This window comes from Pituophis catenifer, unplaced genomic scaffold, assembly GCF_029215685.1.
Source record: "Pituophis catenifer annectens isolate HBS135680 unplaced genomic scaffold, rPitCat1.0.hap2 SCAF_25, whole genome shotgun sequence".
In the NCBI taxonomy this organism is placed as follows: domain Eukaryota; kingdom Metazoa; phylum Chordata; class Lepidosauria; order Squamata; family Colubridae; genus Pituophis; species Pituophis catenifer.
This window is the reverse complement of record NW_027256905.1, coordinates 202,980-218,258: the sequence shown is the minus strand read 5'-3', so window position 1 is coordinate 218,258 and position 15,279 is coordinate 202,980. Positions and strand designations below refer to the sequence as shown.

The 15,279-nt window shown below is 50.7% G+C and overlaps 1 protein-coding gene across 1 annotated transcript in view; it reads left to right on the top strand.

The window, feature by feature from the left end:
- Positions 1-243: 243 nt before the first annotated feature.
- Positions 244-15,279, top strand: part of LOC139326272 (vomeronasal type-2 receptor 26-like) — a 35,131-nt gene continuing 20,095 nt past the window's right edge. The window contains exon 1 of the mRNA XM_070956427.1: positions 244-672. Within this exon, the coding sequence (XP_070812528.1) occupies positions 244-672 (429 nt within the window). The remainder of the gene's footprint in view (positions 673-15,279) is intronic.

Genomic DNA, 15,279 nt, shown 5'->3' with positions numbered 1-15,279 from the left:
AATTCAAAATGGCCGGCGCGCGAAAAATGCCCGACCATAAGCGATGAAGAAAGCGACCGGGGAGAGGGGACAGAATCCAATTCAGGCCCCAGTTACACCCCGACCGAGCGGCAAGTCGATAAGGCCATGAAGACCCTTGCCGCCGCCTTCGGCCCAGGCCTCAAAATCGCAAAAGGGAGACCAGAGAGGCCCAATCGAAAGGGGAGATGAGGAGAGGGGCACCGGAACACCCACCCGAGGGCCATGGATGCCCACACCAGCGCGCCAACCCCCCTACGCACCCCAAGAACACCGCGCCTCCGATCGCCCAGGCCGCGCACCCCGGAACGCAGGGACTGGGGCAGCTACCTGCATTCGTCGCCGGGACCCCAGCGCCACCAGGACCTTCACATCGGAGAAGCCGCTGCGGGACGACACCTTCCGGAGCACATCTGGACCCCCAAGACCAAAGCCGAGGCCTACCCGACCGACAGAGGCCTCTACGCCGGAGCCGCAATGGACAGGTCCTTCTACGACGACGGCAGAGCTGAAATGGACTTCGCGCATGCGCTCTTTCGCCTAGAGGAAGAAAAAAGAAAAAAATTGCAAAGCGGGACTTTTAAACTGCCGGCAAGCGTTCCCATGCCGTTTTGCTGCTATAGGCACATAAAGAACCATGGACAGCAGCCTGCAGTAAGTAATTTTACAAATAATGCTGGGAACTTATCAAGTGACTTTCCCAAGTTGAGGATGGATGGGGGCAATATCCTAGAGTGGTCAAAGCAGCTTCAGGTGGTGTTCCTAAAAGAAAACATGTCACATTTTATTAATGACCCCCCAGAGAGACCATGGACTTTAGAGTTGGACTGTATGCACCATAGGGCATTTTACCTTTTAATTGCCAGCATATCTCCCACTATTTACCATAGCATTGGTCACAATCTTACTGTGTCAGAAATCATACAAAAAATGTTTGGGTTATTTTACAGTGAAAGTGTGGCAACCAGTACCCAGATTTCCAAAGACTTCTTCTCTGCCAGAGTCAAACCGGGGACCCCCGTAAGTGAGCATCTGGTGTCCCTAAACGCTACCAGGGCAGAACTACACCTTAGGGGGGAAGTCATATCAGAACAGATCATGAAGAGTGTAATAATTAACTCTTTAGATCACTCATGGGACAGCTTCTTAGCACACTTAGATACTGTTAGTCTAGGTGTTAGATCAGGCGCAGGAACAGAAGACGTGACCAGCTCGATACATGTAACAGCTTTATTTACAATGTAACAAATAAAAGAAGACTGCTGGCGCGCTGCCAGAGCTCTCCTTATATTCGCTCCCGGCAGACGCACCGCCCCTAGACAGGGATTCAAATCTCCCGCCCGATGGCTGGCAGCCAATCAGGGCGGATGTCCTTATAAGGACATAACACTCCTCCCCCCTTAGTCTGGACTGTCAAATCTCGTTCACAAAAGTCACGTAATCACGCAGGTACGTAGGACGCCTCGGCACCCTAGCTGACCTGCGCAGTCTCACTTGTTCTCCGTCTCCGACCTGGATGGACGGGGCTCTGTCGTCTCCCGGCTCCCTCTCCGGAACCGGGCTTGGTTCGGCTGTCGAGTGAGCGGGGTCACCCTCAGCGCCTCCGGCCGGACCGCAGACCTTGGATGGCTGGTTCTGATGGTCTTCTTCCTGGCCTGTGGATCTGTCGCCTCGTCTCGGTGGCTCGGTTCCGACCCGGGAAGAGCGTCTGAGTCTCGGTAAGTCCATCGTTTGCTCCTCCCTGGTCTCCCGGGCGCTGCGGTTCGGTTGCGGTTCGGCCTGGTGCCGGGTGGGTGGTGGTTCTGTTTGGTGCCCTCTGGACCGGCCCGCCGGCTGCGGGTGGTGCTGGCTTGTGTTGCGTTGTCCGACCTCGCAGGGGTGGCATTGGTCTGCTAGGTCGGGCTGGCGTTGGTCTACCCCGTCTGGTCGGTGGTGGTCGACCTGGTCGGGCTGTTGTTGCGGCACTACCTCTGCGGGGCGGCGGAGGTCTCCCCTGCCGGGGTGGTGCAGGTCTACCTGGCCGGGTTGTTGTCGGCTTTCCCTTCCCCCTAGTCCCTGGTCTACCGTCGGGTGGTGCCTGGGGTCATCCGGATCGGGGTGTTGTTTCCTGGCTGCCTCTTGTGATGGGCGGGGGTCCCTCTCGCCGGGGAGTCGTGTGCCACCCTTGCCCATGGGTCGGGGGGTGCCCGTCTTGGATGGGTCCCGGTCTACTCGCCTGGACCCGTGGTCTCCTTGGCTGGGCTGGCGTAGGCTGCTGTCACTGGTGGGGTGCGCCGCTCCGCCTCTGGGCAGGTACCGGTCTACTTGCGGGCTGGGTTGGTGGTCCCTGGCCCTGTTGTGCCCGGTGCCCACCTGGCTGGGTTGGTGGTGCCATCCCCCGTGCGGTTGGCCCAGGTCTACCTCGCTGGGCTGTCGACGTGACAGCATCTGGTAGTGGGCTGGGCCGACCTTGTCGGGGTGGTGCTGCTCTGCCTCGCAGGGGTGTGGTAGGCCTACCTCGTCGGGGTGTTGTAGGCCTACCTGGTCTGGGTGTGGTAGGTCTACCTCGCCAGGGTGTTGGAGGCCTACCTCGTTGGGGTGTTGTAGGCCTCCCTTGTCAGGCTGGTTTTCATGTGCTCCCCCCCACCTTTTTCGGAGTTGGTCGATGTGGCGTCTCGTGAACTGTCCATCTTCCAACTCGACGATGTAGGATTTGGGGTTGTAGGATTTTGCCGGTTGTGCTGGCAATCTTTCCTTTCAGCCATTTAGGGGAGCCGCTGAAATTTAGCGCGAAGATTGAATCTCCGTTGCTGAAGGCGCGAAGCGAGCGGCTGGCGGTTGCGGTCACTTCCGGGCTGTATTGGGGGTGCAGCCGGTCCAAGGGTGACCTCAACCTTCTGCCCATCAACAGTTCGGCTGGGCTCTTGTGGGTGGTGGCGTGTGGCGTGATGTGCTGGGTGAGGAGGAAGTTGTCTATGTGCTCTTGCCAGTTCCCCGGGCCCATCTTGGTGAGGGCCTCTTTGGTCAGTCGGACCATGCGTTCGGCTTGTCCGTTTCCGGCCGGCCTGTAGGGGGCGGACAGGGCGTGGCGGATGCCCAGTCCTGCCAGGAAGGACTCCATGGCCAGGGATGTGAGCTGGGGGCCATTGTCTGAGACCAGCACATCCGGTAGACCATGTGTGGCAAAAAGGCGGCGCAGGGCTCGGATCGTTGCAGATGCCATGGGCACCACCTCTGTCGTGGTAGATGCCATGGGCACCACCTCGAGCCATTTGGAGAAGGCATCTACCACGATGAGGAGGTGTCGCCCTTGCATCGGACCCGCGAAGTCGATGTGGATCCTCGACCGGGGTTGCTGGGGGTCTCCCACTTCGCGACTTCGGATTGCGGCGGCGCTGGGCGAACTTCTTGGCACGGGTCGCATCTGGAGACCCATTGTTCAATGTCTCTGTCCACGGAGGGCCACCAGACATAACTCCGTGCCAGGGCCTTCATGCGGACGATGCCCGGATGCCCCTTGTGCAGGGTCTCTAACGTCCGCCGTTGCAGAGTGCTTGGAATCAGCACCCTGTCTCCCCATAGCAGGCAGCCCTTTATGGTGGACAGCTCCTCCTGTTTCCTGGCGAACGGGCTGAACCTTTCCTCTGGCTTTTCCGCTGGCCACCCTCTGAGGATCCAGGACTTCACTTGGCGGAGTGTGGGGTCCTTTTGGGTGTGGACGGCCACATCTGCGGATGACACCGGGCAGCTGGCGTCGTCATCAATGTGAAGTAGGTGGAGCGTGGGGGCTGGGTCCTCGACCGGCTTCTTCGACGGGCATCTGCTGAGGGCGTCAGCGTTCCCTATGGCTGTGCCTGGCTGGTGCACGAGCCTATAGGAGTAGCCAGCTAGGAAGATGGCCCATCTCGTCATTCTTGGGGACATGAAGGTCGGGGTTGGTTGGTCGCCTGCGAGGAGTCCCAGGAGAGGCTTGTGGTCTGTGACTATGGTGAAACGTCTTCCGTAGAGGTATTCGTGGAAGCACTTCACTCCAGCCACGATGGCCAGGGCTTCTTTGTCCAGCTGGCTATAGTTTCGTTCTGCGCCGGACATAGTCTTTGAGAAGTACGCTATTGGGGCTTCCGAGCCATTGGGCAGTTCGTGGCTGAGAACTGCCCCCACCCCGTAAGGCGACGCGTCGCAGGTCAGTCTGATGGGGAGCGTCTCGCTGTATTGGATGAGGACGCTTTTGGAAGTCAATAGTCCTTTGATGGCCCGGAATGCCGCTTCCTCTTCCTGGCCCCACTTCCAGGAAGCCGATTTCCCCAGCAGGCGGTGGAGTGGCTCAGCAACTGTGGCTTTCTGTTTTAAGAAAATGGCATAGAAGTTGAGCAACCCAAGGAAAGCCTGAAGCTCTGTTTTGTTTTTTGGGCTTGGAGCTTCATGGATTGCTTCCACTTTTGATTTGGTGGGGTGTATGCCTGTGCTATCAATGAGGAAGCCCACGAACTCGACTTCCTGTACTCCTATGATGCACTTGTCCCGCCTGACCCTCAAACCCTTGGCCTTGAACCGCTGCAGGACAAGCCTGAGCCTTTCAAGGAGTTGGGCTCTTGAGTCACCGGAGATGAGCACATCATCGAAGTAAGGCACCACCCCTGGAACGCCTTGGAGAAGGCGTTCCATCATGGATTGGAAGATACCAGGGGCAGCGCTGACTCCAAATTGGAGGCGGTTACATTTAAATGCCCCTCTGTGCGTGACAATTGTTTGAGCCTCCGCCGTTTTGTCATCCACTGGCAGTTGCTGGTAAGCCTGGGCCAGGTCCAGTTTCGCGAAAATTGATCCAGATCCCAGGGAATGCAGCAGATGTTGCACCACTGGGACTGGGTATGCGCTCTGTGCCAACGCCTTGTTGATGGTACAACGGTAGTCAGCACAGATGCGCACAGACCCATCATGCTTCAGTGGGGTCACAATGGGGGTCTCCCATGAGGCATGATCGATCGGTTCCAGGACGCCCTGGGCGATCAGCTTATCCAGCTGTTCATCTACTTTAGGCCGCAGGGCAAATGGAACTCGGCGGGGCTTGAGCCTGATTGGGGTGATTCCCTTGTCCAGATTAAAAGAGATTGGCCTCCCCACAAATTTCCCCAGCTTACCATCGAAGACTTCTTTGAACTCTTCGATGATGGAGTCGAGTTCGTCCCTGCGGATCTCGTGGATGCCCTGAAGTGAAAGTCCTAGCGGCTTGAACCACTCCACGCCCAACAGGTTCGGTCGGCTGTGCTGCACGATGGTGATGGGTAGCTTTCCGTCAAAGTCGTTGTACTTCACGTGGATGGTGGCTCTGCCTAGGATTTCAATGGGGTTTCCGTTGAAGTCCACAAGTTTGTCTTTCGGGGCTTTCAGCTGGGTCCTTTTGTATGCCGGTTTCAGCTGTTGTAGGTGCTGCCAGTCCATGATGGAGAAGGCGGATCCGGAGTCTACCTCCATCTTGCATGGAGACCCCTCTGCTAGCAGCGTCACGTGGAACTTGGTGGTCCCCTCGTCGCTTGTGTGAGCAATGGTGGTGGTCTGGTGCACCGTTTTGTTTCGGGGATATTCCTCCTCCCCGCGCCGAGACTGGTTTGAGGACCGTTTGGATGTCCTCTGGTTATCTTTGCGATTTTCCCGGAATCGTGGTCTGGGCGGTTCCGGGGCTGGGTCTGTGGCTCTGCAGGCCTCGGCGATGTGGCCCCTCTTCAGGCATCGGCGGCAGGTCGCGTCCCTCCATCTGCAGTTTGCCCTGGGGTGGTCGCCTCTGCAGCTGCCGCATCGCTCTCCCCGGTCGCCATGCTGTGGGTTTTCCCGCCTGGGGGGGCGGGACACCTTGTGGATGGCCATTTCCTCATCAGACTCGGATTGAGTGGTTGCCTCGTCTGATGAGGTCGGGCCCGACTTATGGATCTTATGGATCCCTCTTGCTTTTACCATTGCGGCGGCTGCTTGCTCAGACGTTTCAGCCGCTGTTGCCTCGTCGAGGACGTCTTTAAGCGGGATCCTCTTCCGGCTGAGGAATTTCTTTTGCAGCCCCACATCTCGCATTCCAAAAACAATGCGGTCCCGGATGGCATTGTCCACATTGTCGAACTCACAGTTGGCAGCGATTTGGCGAAGCGCTGCCATGAATTCCTTGATGGGTTCACCTTCCCGCTGGTTTCTTTGCTGGAAGGTGAACCTGTTTGCGATGGGGGTGCCTGTAGGTGCATAGTGCTCCTGTAGGACTTCCTGTAGGTCGTTCCAGGACATCTCCTCGATGTCCCTGGGTGCCACGAGGTCAATCGCCATCTCCAGGACGTCCGATCCGCAATGAGCCAGAAAGAGGGCTCTTTTCCTCTCATCGTCGAGGTTCTGGTATCCATTTCCTCGCAGGAACTGCCGGAATCGGACCATGTATGACCTCCACTTCTCCCGGGATGGGTCGAACGGGTTCAGCGCGGTCATCGGGGCTTGCGGGGTAGCCATTCTGGAAGTCGCTGTGGTGTAGTGACTTCAGCTCGTTGGGCGATCGTGCCTTGAGTCTTTCTCAGGTTCTCTTCTCTAGTCCTTCGTCGCCAGTGTTAGATCAGGCGCAGGAACAGAAGATGTGACCAGCTCTATACATGTAACAGCTTTATTTACAATGTAACAAGTAAAAGAAGACTGCTGGCGCGCTGCCAGAGCTCTCCTTATATTCGCTCCCGGCAGACGCACCGCCCCTAGACAGGGATTCAAATCTCCCGCCCGATGGCTGGCAGCCAATCAGGGCGGATGTCCTTATAAGGACATAACACTAGGCCTCCTATCCGTTGAGAAGCTGTCTAACAAACTGATCGCTGAAGACAATTTGAAGAGGAGCCGCTCTGGCTCCTCCAGGGAACATAAACACGAAAAGAAAGTAGCCTTCCAAGACAGGCAGCATAGTATAACAGAGTGCTATAGCTGCGGATCAAGGGGACATCTCAAGAGAGACTGCCCCAAGAACTACAGAGAGAGAAGTAGACCAGAACATAGGTTCAGACAGACAGAGAGACACACTTCTGAGGAGAGGTACAGACGCAGGGACTCTCCCAACCCCAGAGACAGGAGGGGAAACAGGGATAGTGTGGAAATTGGGATCGTAGAAAACACCCAGGAGCATAGAAGAGTCCAAAGGCAGATGCATGAATAAATGTGATAAATGTATTTATTCATATAACAAAACATATTAACTATATACAAAGGCTGTCTTAATATCCATTAGGGTAGGGGGCACACAGCGTGCGTGACTACCCCTATCAAAGATCATGTCTCACGGAGAACAAACGTAAAGAGAGAGCGAGGTGGAAAGGTTAGAGGGGGTTTTATACTCAGTGTAAGCCCCTCCTCTCCACACAGGGGTGGGGGCACTTCCTGCCTCCACTAGTGTCTGTATGATATATGAGCCAATGACTTGCAAATACTTGACAGTTCCCTTCCTTGCGAGCCAATGGCATGCAAACATACAAATGCAATGCACAACAGATTTTACCCTGTGAGACATAACTTTTTACACAGATCTTTGTGCCTATCTGCTGGTAGAGGTTTTGTGAAAATATCAGCTGTTTGATATTTGGTCTGACAATGTGATAAAGATATAAACCCCATCTCTACTAGTTGCCTAACATTTTGATAGCGGATATCAATATGTCTGGACCTTTTTCCCACCGCATAGGCTTTGGCAATGCCTATGGCCCCGGTGTTGTCTTCTATAATTTGGATGGGCAAAGTCGGTGGTGTCCAGATGCTAGAAATTAAGGCATCAAACCATATCAGATCGTTCCCTGCCTCTGATAAGCATGCATATTCGGCCTCAGCGGTGGAGCACGAAACAAATTTCTGTTGCCCCACATGCCAATGGATGGGTGCCTCATTTAATAGTACCAAGAAGCCTGAAGTACTCCTACGTGTCTTGGTATCTCCGGCCCAGTCCGCATCTGCGAAGCATTTTAATTGGGCCTTGTCTCTATTCTCAGGTTCCAAGCGAAGCATGTAATCTGCTGTGGTCTTGAGATACCTTAATAGCTTTTTAATGGCTAACCAGTGGAACTGGGTAGGATGTTCCACTTGTCTAGATAGCAGGTTTACGGCCAGGGCAATATCTGGACGGCTCCAGTTACTTATATATAGTAATGAGCCAATCACTGACCTAAATAGAGTATTATTTTGGAACTCTGGGCTATCCTTGTGTGCCAACCCATAATAGTCGGTCTGCATTGGGATAGCCGTTGGCTTGCTATCTTCCATTTTACATTTCACCAAGAGTTCCTCTATCTTTTCCTTTTGTGAGAGAGCAAAACCTTTTGGTGTAGTGATGATTTGTACGCCTAGGTACTTGTCCACATATCCTAAAGACTTTAGAGTGAACTTTTTTTGTAGGGTCCTGGCAAATATAATACTTCCCCCCTTGTCAGGCCCTATATATAAAAGATCATCGACATACACTAGGACTTTCTCCAGCCCCCCTTTGGTATCCCTTGTGAAGGTACATTTATCAGCTGGAGATGGATGGAAACCCAGTGATTTGAGAGTTTTAGTCAGGCATTTGTACCACAGTCTGCCTGATTGTTTGAGGCCGTACAAACTTTTCTTCAGAAGCCAGGTGTGGCCTTCCTGCCGTTGAAATCCGGGGGCACCTCTGACGTAAATTTCTTGTTTTAGATGTGCGTGTAAATAAGTAGTTTGCACATCAAATTGAAAAATGTGTTCCCCATGTGCTGCTGCGGTGACCAAAGCAGCCCTCACACTTTCCGCTCTCACGGTGGGGGAGTATGTTTCATCAAAGTCCTGCAAGAAGCGCTGTGCGTAGCCTTGTGCTACCAGCCGGGCCTTATAGAGGAGTTTGTTGTTGGGCATTGGCTTGACCTTGTAGACCCAACGGGTGCCAATTGCTTTCCTCTTTTTGGGGACTTCCATGGGGATGAAGACTTTCAATTTTTTGAGACTGTCCATTTCCCGCTCCATTGCCACCCTCCACCTGCGCTGTTCTTCCTCGGGAAGTTGGAGGACATCTGAGTACGTTTTAGGGGCCATGGTAACGCTGTTGACCGAGGCAACACAGCCAATGTCCAATCTTTTGGGTGGCACCCCTTTATTGGAGCGTTTTGATCGTCTGGGAAATTGCCACTCACCATCATCATTGTCATCCGGAGCATCGGTGTCAGAATTGGAGCTGCCGGAGGTATCTTTCCAATCAAAATGGGGCGGGCCTCTGTCCCAGGCGCTGCGAAGATATGGTCGTTTAGGTGAGGCAGGAGGTGTGAAGTCACCCAGGGATTCCTTGTCTGAATCGTCAGAGTCAGGTAGGGATTCATCACCATCTGGATCTTCGCTGGTCAGTTGCTTGGAGTTTGTTGGTTCATCCTCTTCAGGTGGTGCTGCTTGTTCAGTGTCGCTTCTAATAGGGGAATAACCGGGTTCATTGGAATGAATTTTTGACCAATTTGACCCCTCCTCAAAGGAAGCTGATCTAGAGACAATGACAAGGTTATTTTTGTCTACAAACCTAGAGGCCTTGCTGCCGGTTGCATAACCTATAAATCTGAGCCTCCTTGATGCCTTGCCCCCCTTTCTTCTGAGGTGCTTGGGAATATGGACCCAGGCATAGGAACCAAAAATTCTCAAGTGTGAGAGACTAGGTTTCCTTCCATGGACCAGGAAGTATGGGGTTTGGTTAATGGCACTACTCCATGTCCTGTTGACTAGATAATTAGCCATTTTGACCGCTTCTGCCCAAAAAACTTGGCTCATGTCAGCATCTGCAAGTAGGCAGTTCATGACATTCTGCAGCACTCCATTTCTCCTTTCTGAAATACCATTCTCGGACGGAGTTCGAGGGGATGATTTAAAATGGAGGATACCTCTCTCCTTCATCCACTTTTCAAAAATCTTGGATGTAAACTCAGTCCCCCTATCACTCTGCACCTGAGCGATGCACACCTTGTGTTGCGTTTGGATCTGGTTGTAAAGATATTTGAAGTTGGTAAAGACTTCAGTTTTGTCCTTTAAAATAAATACATGGCCATAACGAGAGTAATCATCTACTACCGTTAAAAAATAACGCCCCCTACCAAGGGAGGGTCTAAAAGGACCAACCAAATCCATGTGTACCAGCTGATAAGGGTACCTTGCACGATGGGAAGAGACCTTAGGTATAGCAGCAGTTTTAGATTTTGCTGCCTTACAGATGGCACATTCCAAATAGGTATTACAATTCTTTATCTTAAGCCCATCAGAAAAATCTTGCATTTTCTTAATAACCGGGAAGCTGGCATGGCCTAGCCTGCGGTGTAATATATGAGCACAATCCAAATGTAAAGGTTTACCCATGCATACTTTGTCAACCTTATGTATCTTACCATTACAAGCCTTGGTCTGTTCAGTAATGAGAGTAGGCACTGGATTAATGGTCACCTTAGAGTTCCTCAGGATTGGCTGAGGAGTTGTGACCTTAATGGGCTCAGCCTTAATGGCTTTGGATGTCCTAGGAGCTGGTTTAAAAGCTTCATTGGTTTTAGGTCCAGGGTCCTTGAGTTTGGACAACCTGGGGGCTGGCACAGAAGCTTTCTGCTCTATCTGGGCGTTAGCTCCCTGAGCCCTCTTGTTAGGTTTCTTGTGCCTTTTGACCTGTGCTTTTGGGGAAAAATAAGGCAAATTGTTGATTTTTACAATATCGCCAACAACACTCCCATTTTCGGAAACATAACCTCCACCCTTCTCAAAAACCAGTTTTACATTTTTATCCTCAGTCAATTTTAAGATGCTTAAAAGGTTGTTCTTGATTGAGGGAACATACAGTGCCTCTGTGACATCTCCTATACCAGGCACATTGATCACGCCTTCCCCAGTTACCTCTGCCTTGTCCCCAGTGGCAACTTTTACTGAGGACTTGAGTGGGTGTAAAACCTTAAATCGTTGCTTCGTGTTGGCTATATGCGTTGATGCACCTGAATCAAGGAGCCACAGCCCCTCAGCATCCTTTACCTGGGAGGTGTGATTGTCACTAGTGACACTACAGTATTGGTATCCTTTATGACCACCTCCCCCTCTTCCACGGCCTCTTTTATTTTTATTGTGCTTAAGTCCAGCCGTGTTGGCCCTAGAGCGAGGGCACTCCCTTTTAAAGTGACCTTGTATGCCACAGTCAAAGCAGGTGGGAAGGGTATTAATCCTTTCACTTGTGTCCTGGCGCCTCCTCTGAGGCCTAGGCCTGTGATATGCGCCTTAAATCTTCCTCAATAAAGCGGCCAGAAAAGTATTCTATATTTCTTTGTTCCCTAGAAACCCCTTCTAGAGAAATAATAAAGGGACTCCAGGATTTGTCTAGGGAGTTCAACATCACACTAATTAAAGTGGATTCAGAAACAGGCTCCCCCCTCTGTATAAGCTCATCCCTCATGGCTTTAAGCGTTGCCAAATGTTCCCCCATACTTGACAGATAGTTCACGGGACAGCAGAACAGGATCATTATATGGGATAGGGGAGTGCACTCACATGACATGTCAGGATGGGGAGACCAACTCATGGCTCCTGGACTCTGGGGCCTCCAATCACATGACCTATAACCAAAGTCTGCTCTCCTCATTCACGGAGGAGAATTTTTCAATCAAGGTCGCAAACCAAAGCGAGGTTAAGGTAACAGGCAGGGGAATGGTTACACTGCCAGGCATAGGGAAAATAGAGGGGGTACTACTGGTCCTGGAGATACCCCACAACATATTGGCCGTGTTAAAACTCAGTGAAGAATCAGGGATCAAGATAACCTTCGCAGAAGGGAAGGCTCACGTTAGCAAGGGTAGAGAAAGTGTAGGTAGAGTGACAGTCAAGCAAGGGCTACCATACATAACATTCCATGAGAGTAACACACCCAGCATATACACCAACTCAGAATGCACAAAGGACACTGACCAGAACAAAGATGGGGAAGAACAGGTGAATGAGGGAGAGACAGAGAGCGAGGAGAACATGACACATGAGACACACACCACCGAACACACCCAGGAGAAGCCATTTCAACCCTTGAAAGGTGGAAAGAGTCTCAGGAAGAGGAGATTGTCAGGAATAAATGCCTTACCCATGCCAGGGGTTAGCAGGGACACAGAAGTGCAGGGGTTAATTACAATGCTCACTTGGTCAGTACCACCCACTGACCACTCCTTACCTGAATCTCCGCCCACATGCATAAAAGGTAGACACATCCTTCCCCGAGCCTCACTTCCAGATGCAGCATGCAATGTAATGATGAACCTGTAAATAAAAGAGACTTATTCAAATGATTGACTCGTGCCTGTTATTGGGTCTGATCCATGGATTCTGTCACAGAGATCCCTCCCTTTCCATCAAAGGATCCCCTCAAGAGGAAACCAGATCCATGCACAGAGTGTGGAAAGTGTTAAGTGTGGGTTGAGTGAAGAGGCAGGACTCTCGGCTAAGACAAGAGCTCGTTTATTTGGTAGACCGGTACAAGAAGTGAGTGAGTGAATGTCACAGCTCACTTCCCTCTTTTAAAGGGAGCTGTCTGACAGCTCAGCCACTGAGATCTCTTGAATTTCCCACCTGTAGCGTGAACCAATGAATTTAAATCACCTGTCAGATCCCTAAAAGTGATACTGCCAATCAATTGGGAGAAGGGGGAGACTTGGATTCGATTTTCTAGAATTGCCTGGGTCAACAGATATTTTACAACCTATATCCTGGCGCCAAAGAGCCCTGAGAGCCTCTTAACATGGAGGGATGTTTATGATAGCCATGTGGGTTGTTTCACTTTAAAGGATAACGGTGGGAATGCATGTTTGTTCGGGTTCTCAGGGAAACTAGTAAAGAAAACATCTTCACACTTGTGTATTGACTAAAATCTGCATTCTGATTTAAAGGGAGGGTCTCTACTGCTTTAATCCTACGTGTCTTGCCTAAGGATATTCATCTCTATCCTTAACCGGGTTGCTATCACTTCTGCTTAATAAAAAGATCCTTTTGAACTATCACGTTTCAAGAGTCTTTACTTTCTTAAGTTGGAAGGAGAGGCAATCATTACAGATGGAGAAGAGGCTGAAGAAGCCAAGTCAAAAGGGGGGGAGGTCAAATAAAGAGCAAAATTCTTGCCACCGGAGCCTCTCCTGGAAAGACACGGAGCCCAAGCAAAGCTGGAGAATCCCCAGGGGCTGCATTTCCCTCCCCCAACATTCAACCCTGGGACCCATGAACCAGGTTAGTCTCTTCCCAGGAATGGCCCAGATCCCCTCCTCCTTACTGGCCATCCTGGGCTTTCTCCCTGGGTCTGGGCTTTGCTTTCCCCTGAGTGTCCTATGCATGGAAAGAGGTGATTGAGCAATATGGGATATAGTATCCCCGTTTCCAGGATTCAGAAGATGGAACCTGGAGGGAGATTTTGCACATCTGCTTCCCTTCCCCACTATGAGGCTCCCCAGCTTCCTTCTCCCAAGAGGGGCTCCCCACTCAGCCGGGCAGAGGTCTGTCTGGCATCCCTGCAAGAGCCCCCTTGCCTGGCCTGTGCATGGGAAAAGGTGGCAGGGGAACATGGGACATGGGCTTCTGCATTCCCAGGTCTCTGAAGATGGAAGTTGGATTTTGAAGATCAGCTTTCCATCTGCAACACGAGGGTCCTGAGTTCCCTCCCCTCCTTCCCTCCCTCCCTCCCCTCCCCACATGGGGTGAGAGGCAGCCTTGATTTCTCCATCTCTTTTCACTTGTTTTTTTTCTAATGTCCCCCCCTCCCTCTCTGTCTCCCTCTGTTTTTTTTTTTTAACTCTGCAAAGTTTGAAAAACTAGTTTTTCACTAAAGTTGATTTTGTTCTAGGAGTCTGGCCGCACTATTGCATCAGCCCTTTTCTGTGATGCCCTTGAGCATTAGCTTTCAAAATAAAGTAAATTTTAATTCCAACTCAGCTGGCAGCTATTTCAGATCTGTGACATGCTCCAGCATTAACTGGCCCCCGGAGTTTTGTCTTTCATCACTATGCAAACAAATATCAGATTTATGTGTTTCTTCAGCCACAGGTGTCGTGTATTCCCTCCGGGGCCACTTTCAAGCATGGAGCTCCCAAACCTCTCAATTCTAGTTGATTGATTTAATTTCATCTCTGCCCCTATTATTATGAGTCACATGGGGATTATTTCCCTTTCATTTCTCTCCAGAGAATTTCCCAACAATCTTTGACTGCAAGAACTAGTTGAATTATCCAGGAATCCCTCCTGAGAGGGAAAATTATGATAAAAGTTTCAGCTCTGCTCTTTGGTTGAATCCTCCAGGGGAGACTTTGGGCAGAGAAATATGGAGGTTTGGCACAGGCAGAGTCTGTGCTCTTGAATGTACGTCTCTCTCCTTTCCAGATGAAGCTGAGTGTTTCTCTGTGTTTGAAGAAGGAAAGCAACTGGATCATATTCCATCTTGTGAGAGTCCTTTGAATTCTTCTAAATCTTCTTTAGAAACAGGAAAGGGATTCATTGATTCACGCCATGAATTATGGACCTCCTGCTTCTGCTTCTGATGCTGCTTTTGTCCCATTCAGTCTCTGGGAAGCTGAGAATGAAATGCCCGCTGAGTTTGGAGAACCAGGATGGAAAACAACCTCAGAGCTTTTACAGCCCAGGAGACCATCTAATCAGTATAATAGTCAGCAGTGGAGAGGAAAGGTTGCATACAAAGTTGCTTTTCAATGTGGCTCCTTCTCTTCAGTTTGTTTTCCATGATCCGTAAGTCATTCAGGGTGATGGAGTTGCAGTCTCTCTATTCTAACACTCTCCTTCTTTTCAGTTTTTTATTTTTCATTTATTCCTATATTGGGGGATATGTCTAATTTCCTGAATGATGTTGATTTCCATGGCTTCTCTCTTCTGTCTGAAGAGAGAAGCCATGGAAATCAACATCATTCAGGAATTCAGAATTTTGTGAAAGAGACTCAAAAAGGGGTCTGAAAAAAAGCGGAAAGGGCTGCAGATTATTTTCCTCTCCCTGTTCAATCCTTAATTTATCACTTGAATAATGAATTTTATTTAAAGTAGTGATGGAATCAGTTGTAGTTGCTGTATCTCAGCCCATTTCCTTATTTGTGTAACTGATCTTTGCTTTTGGATCAATGTTGGTTTAAGGCTCAGTAGGCTTGTGGAGGATTATATATATTACATATAACAAAAGTATTTGTTGTGGCTGTTGATTATAATAATTTTTTTTTCAATAGGACTTCTTACGAATTTTTTCATTGCTTACTATTCATTTTCAACATTCAACTGGCCAACAAGAATTCC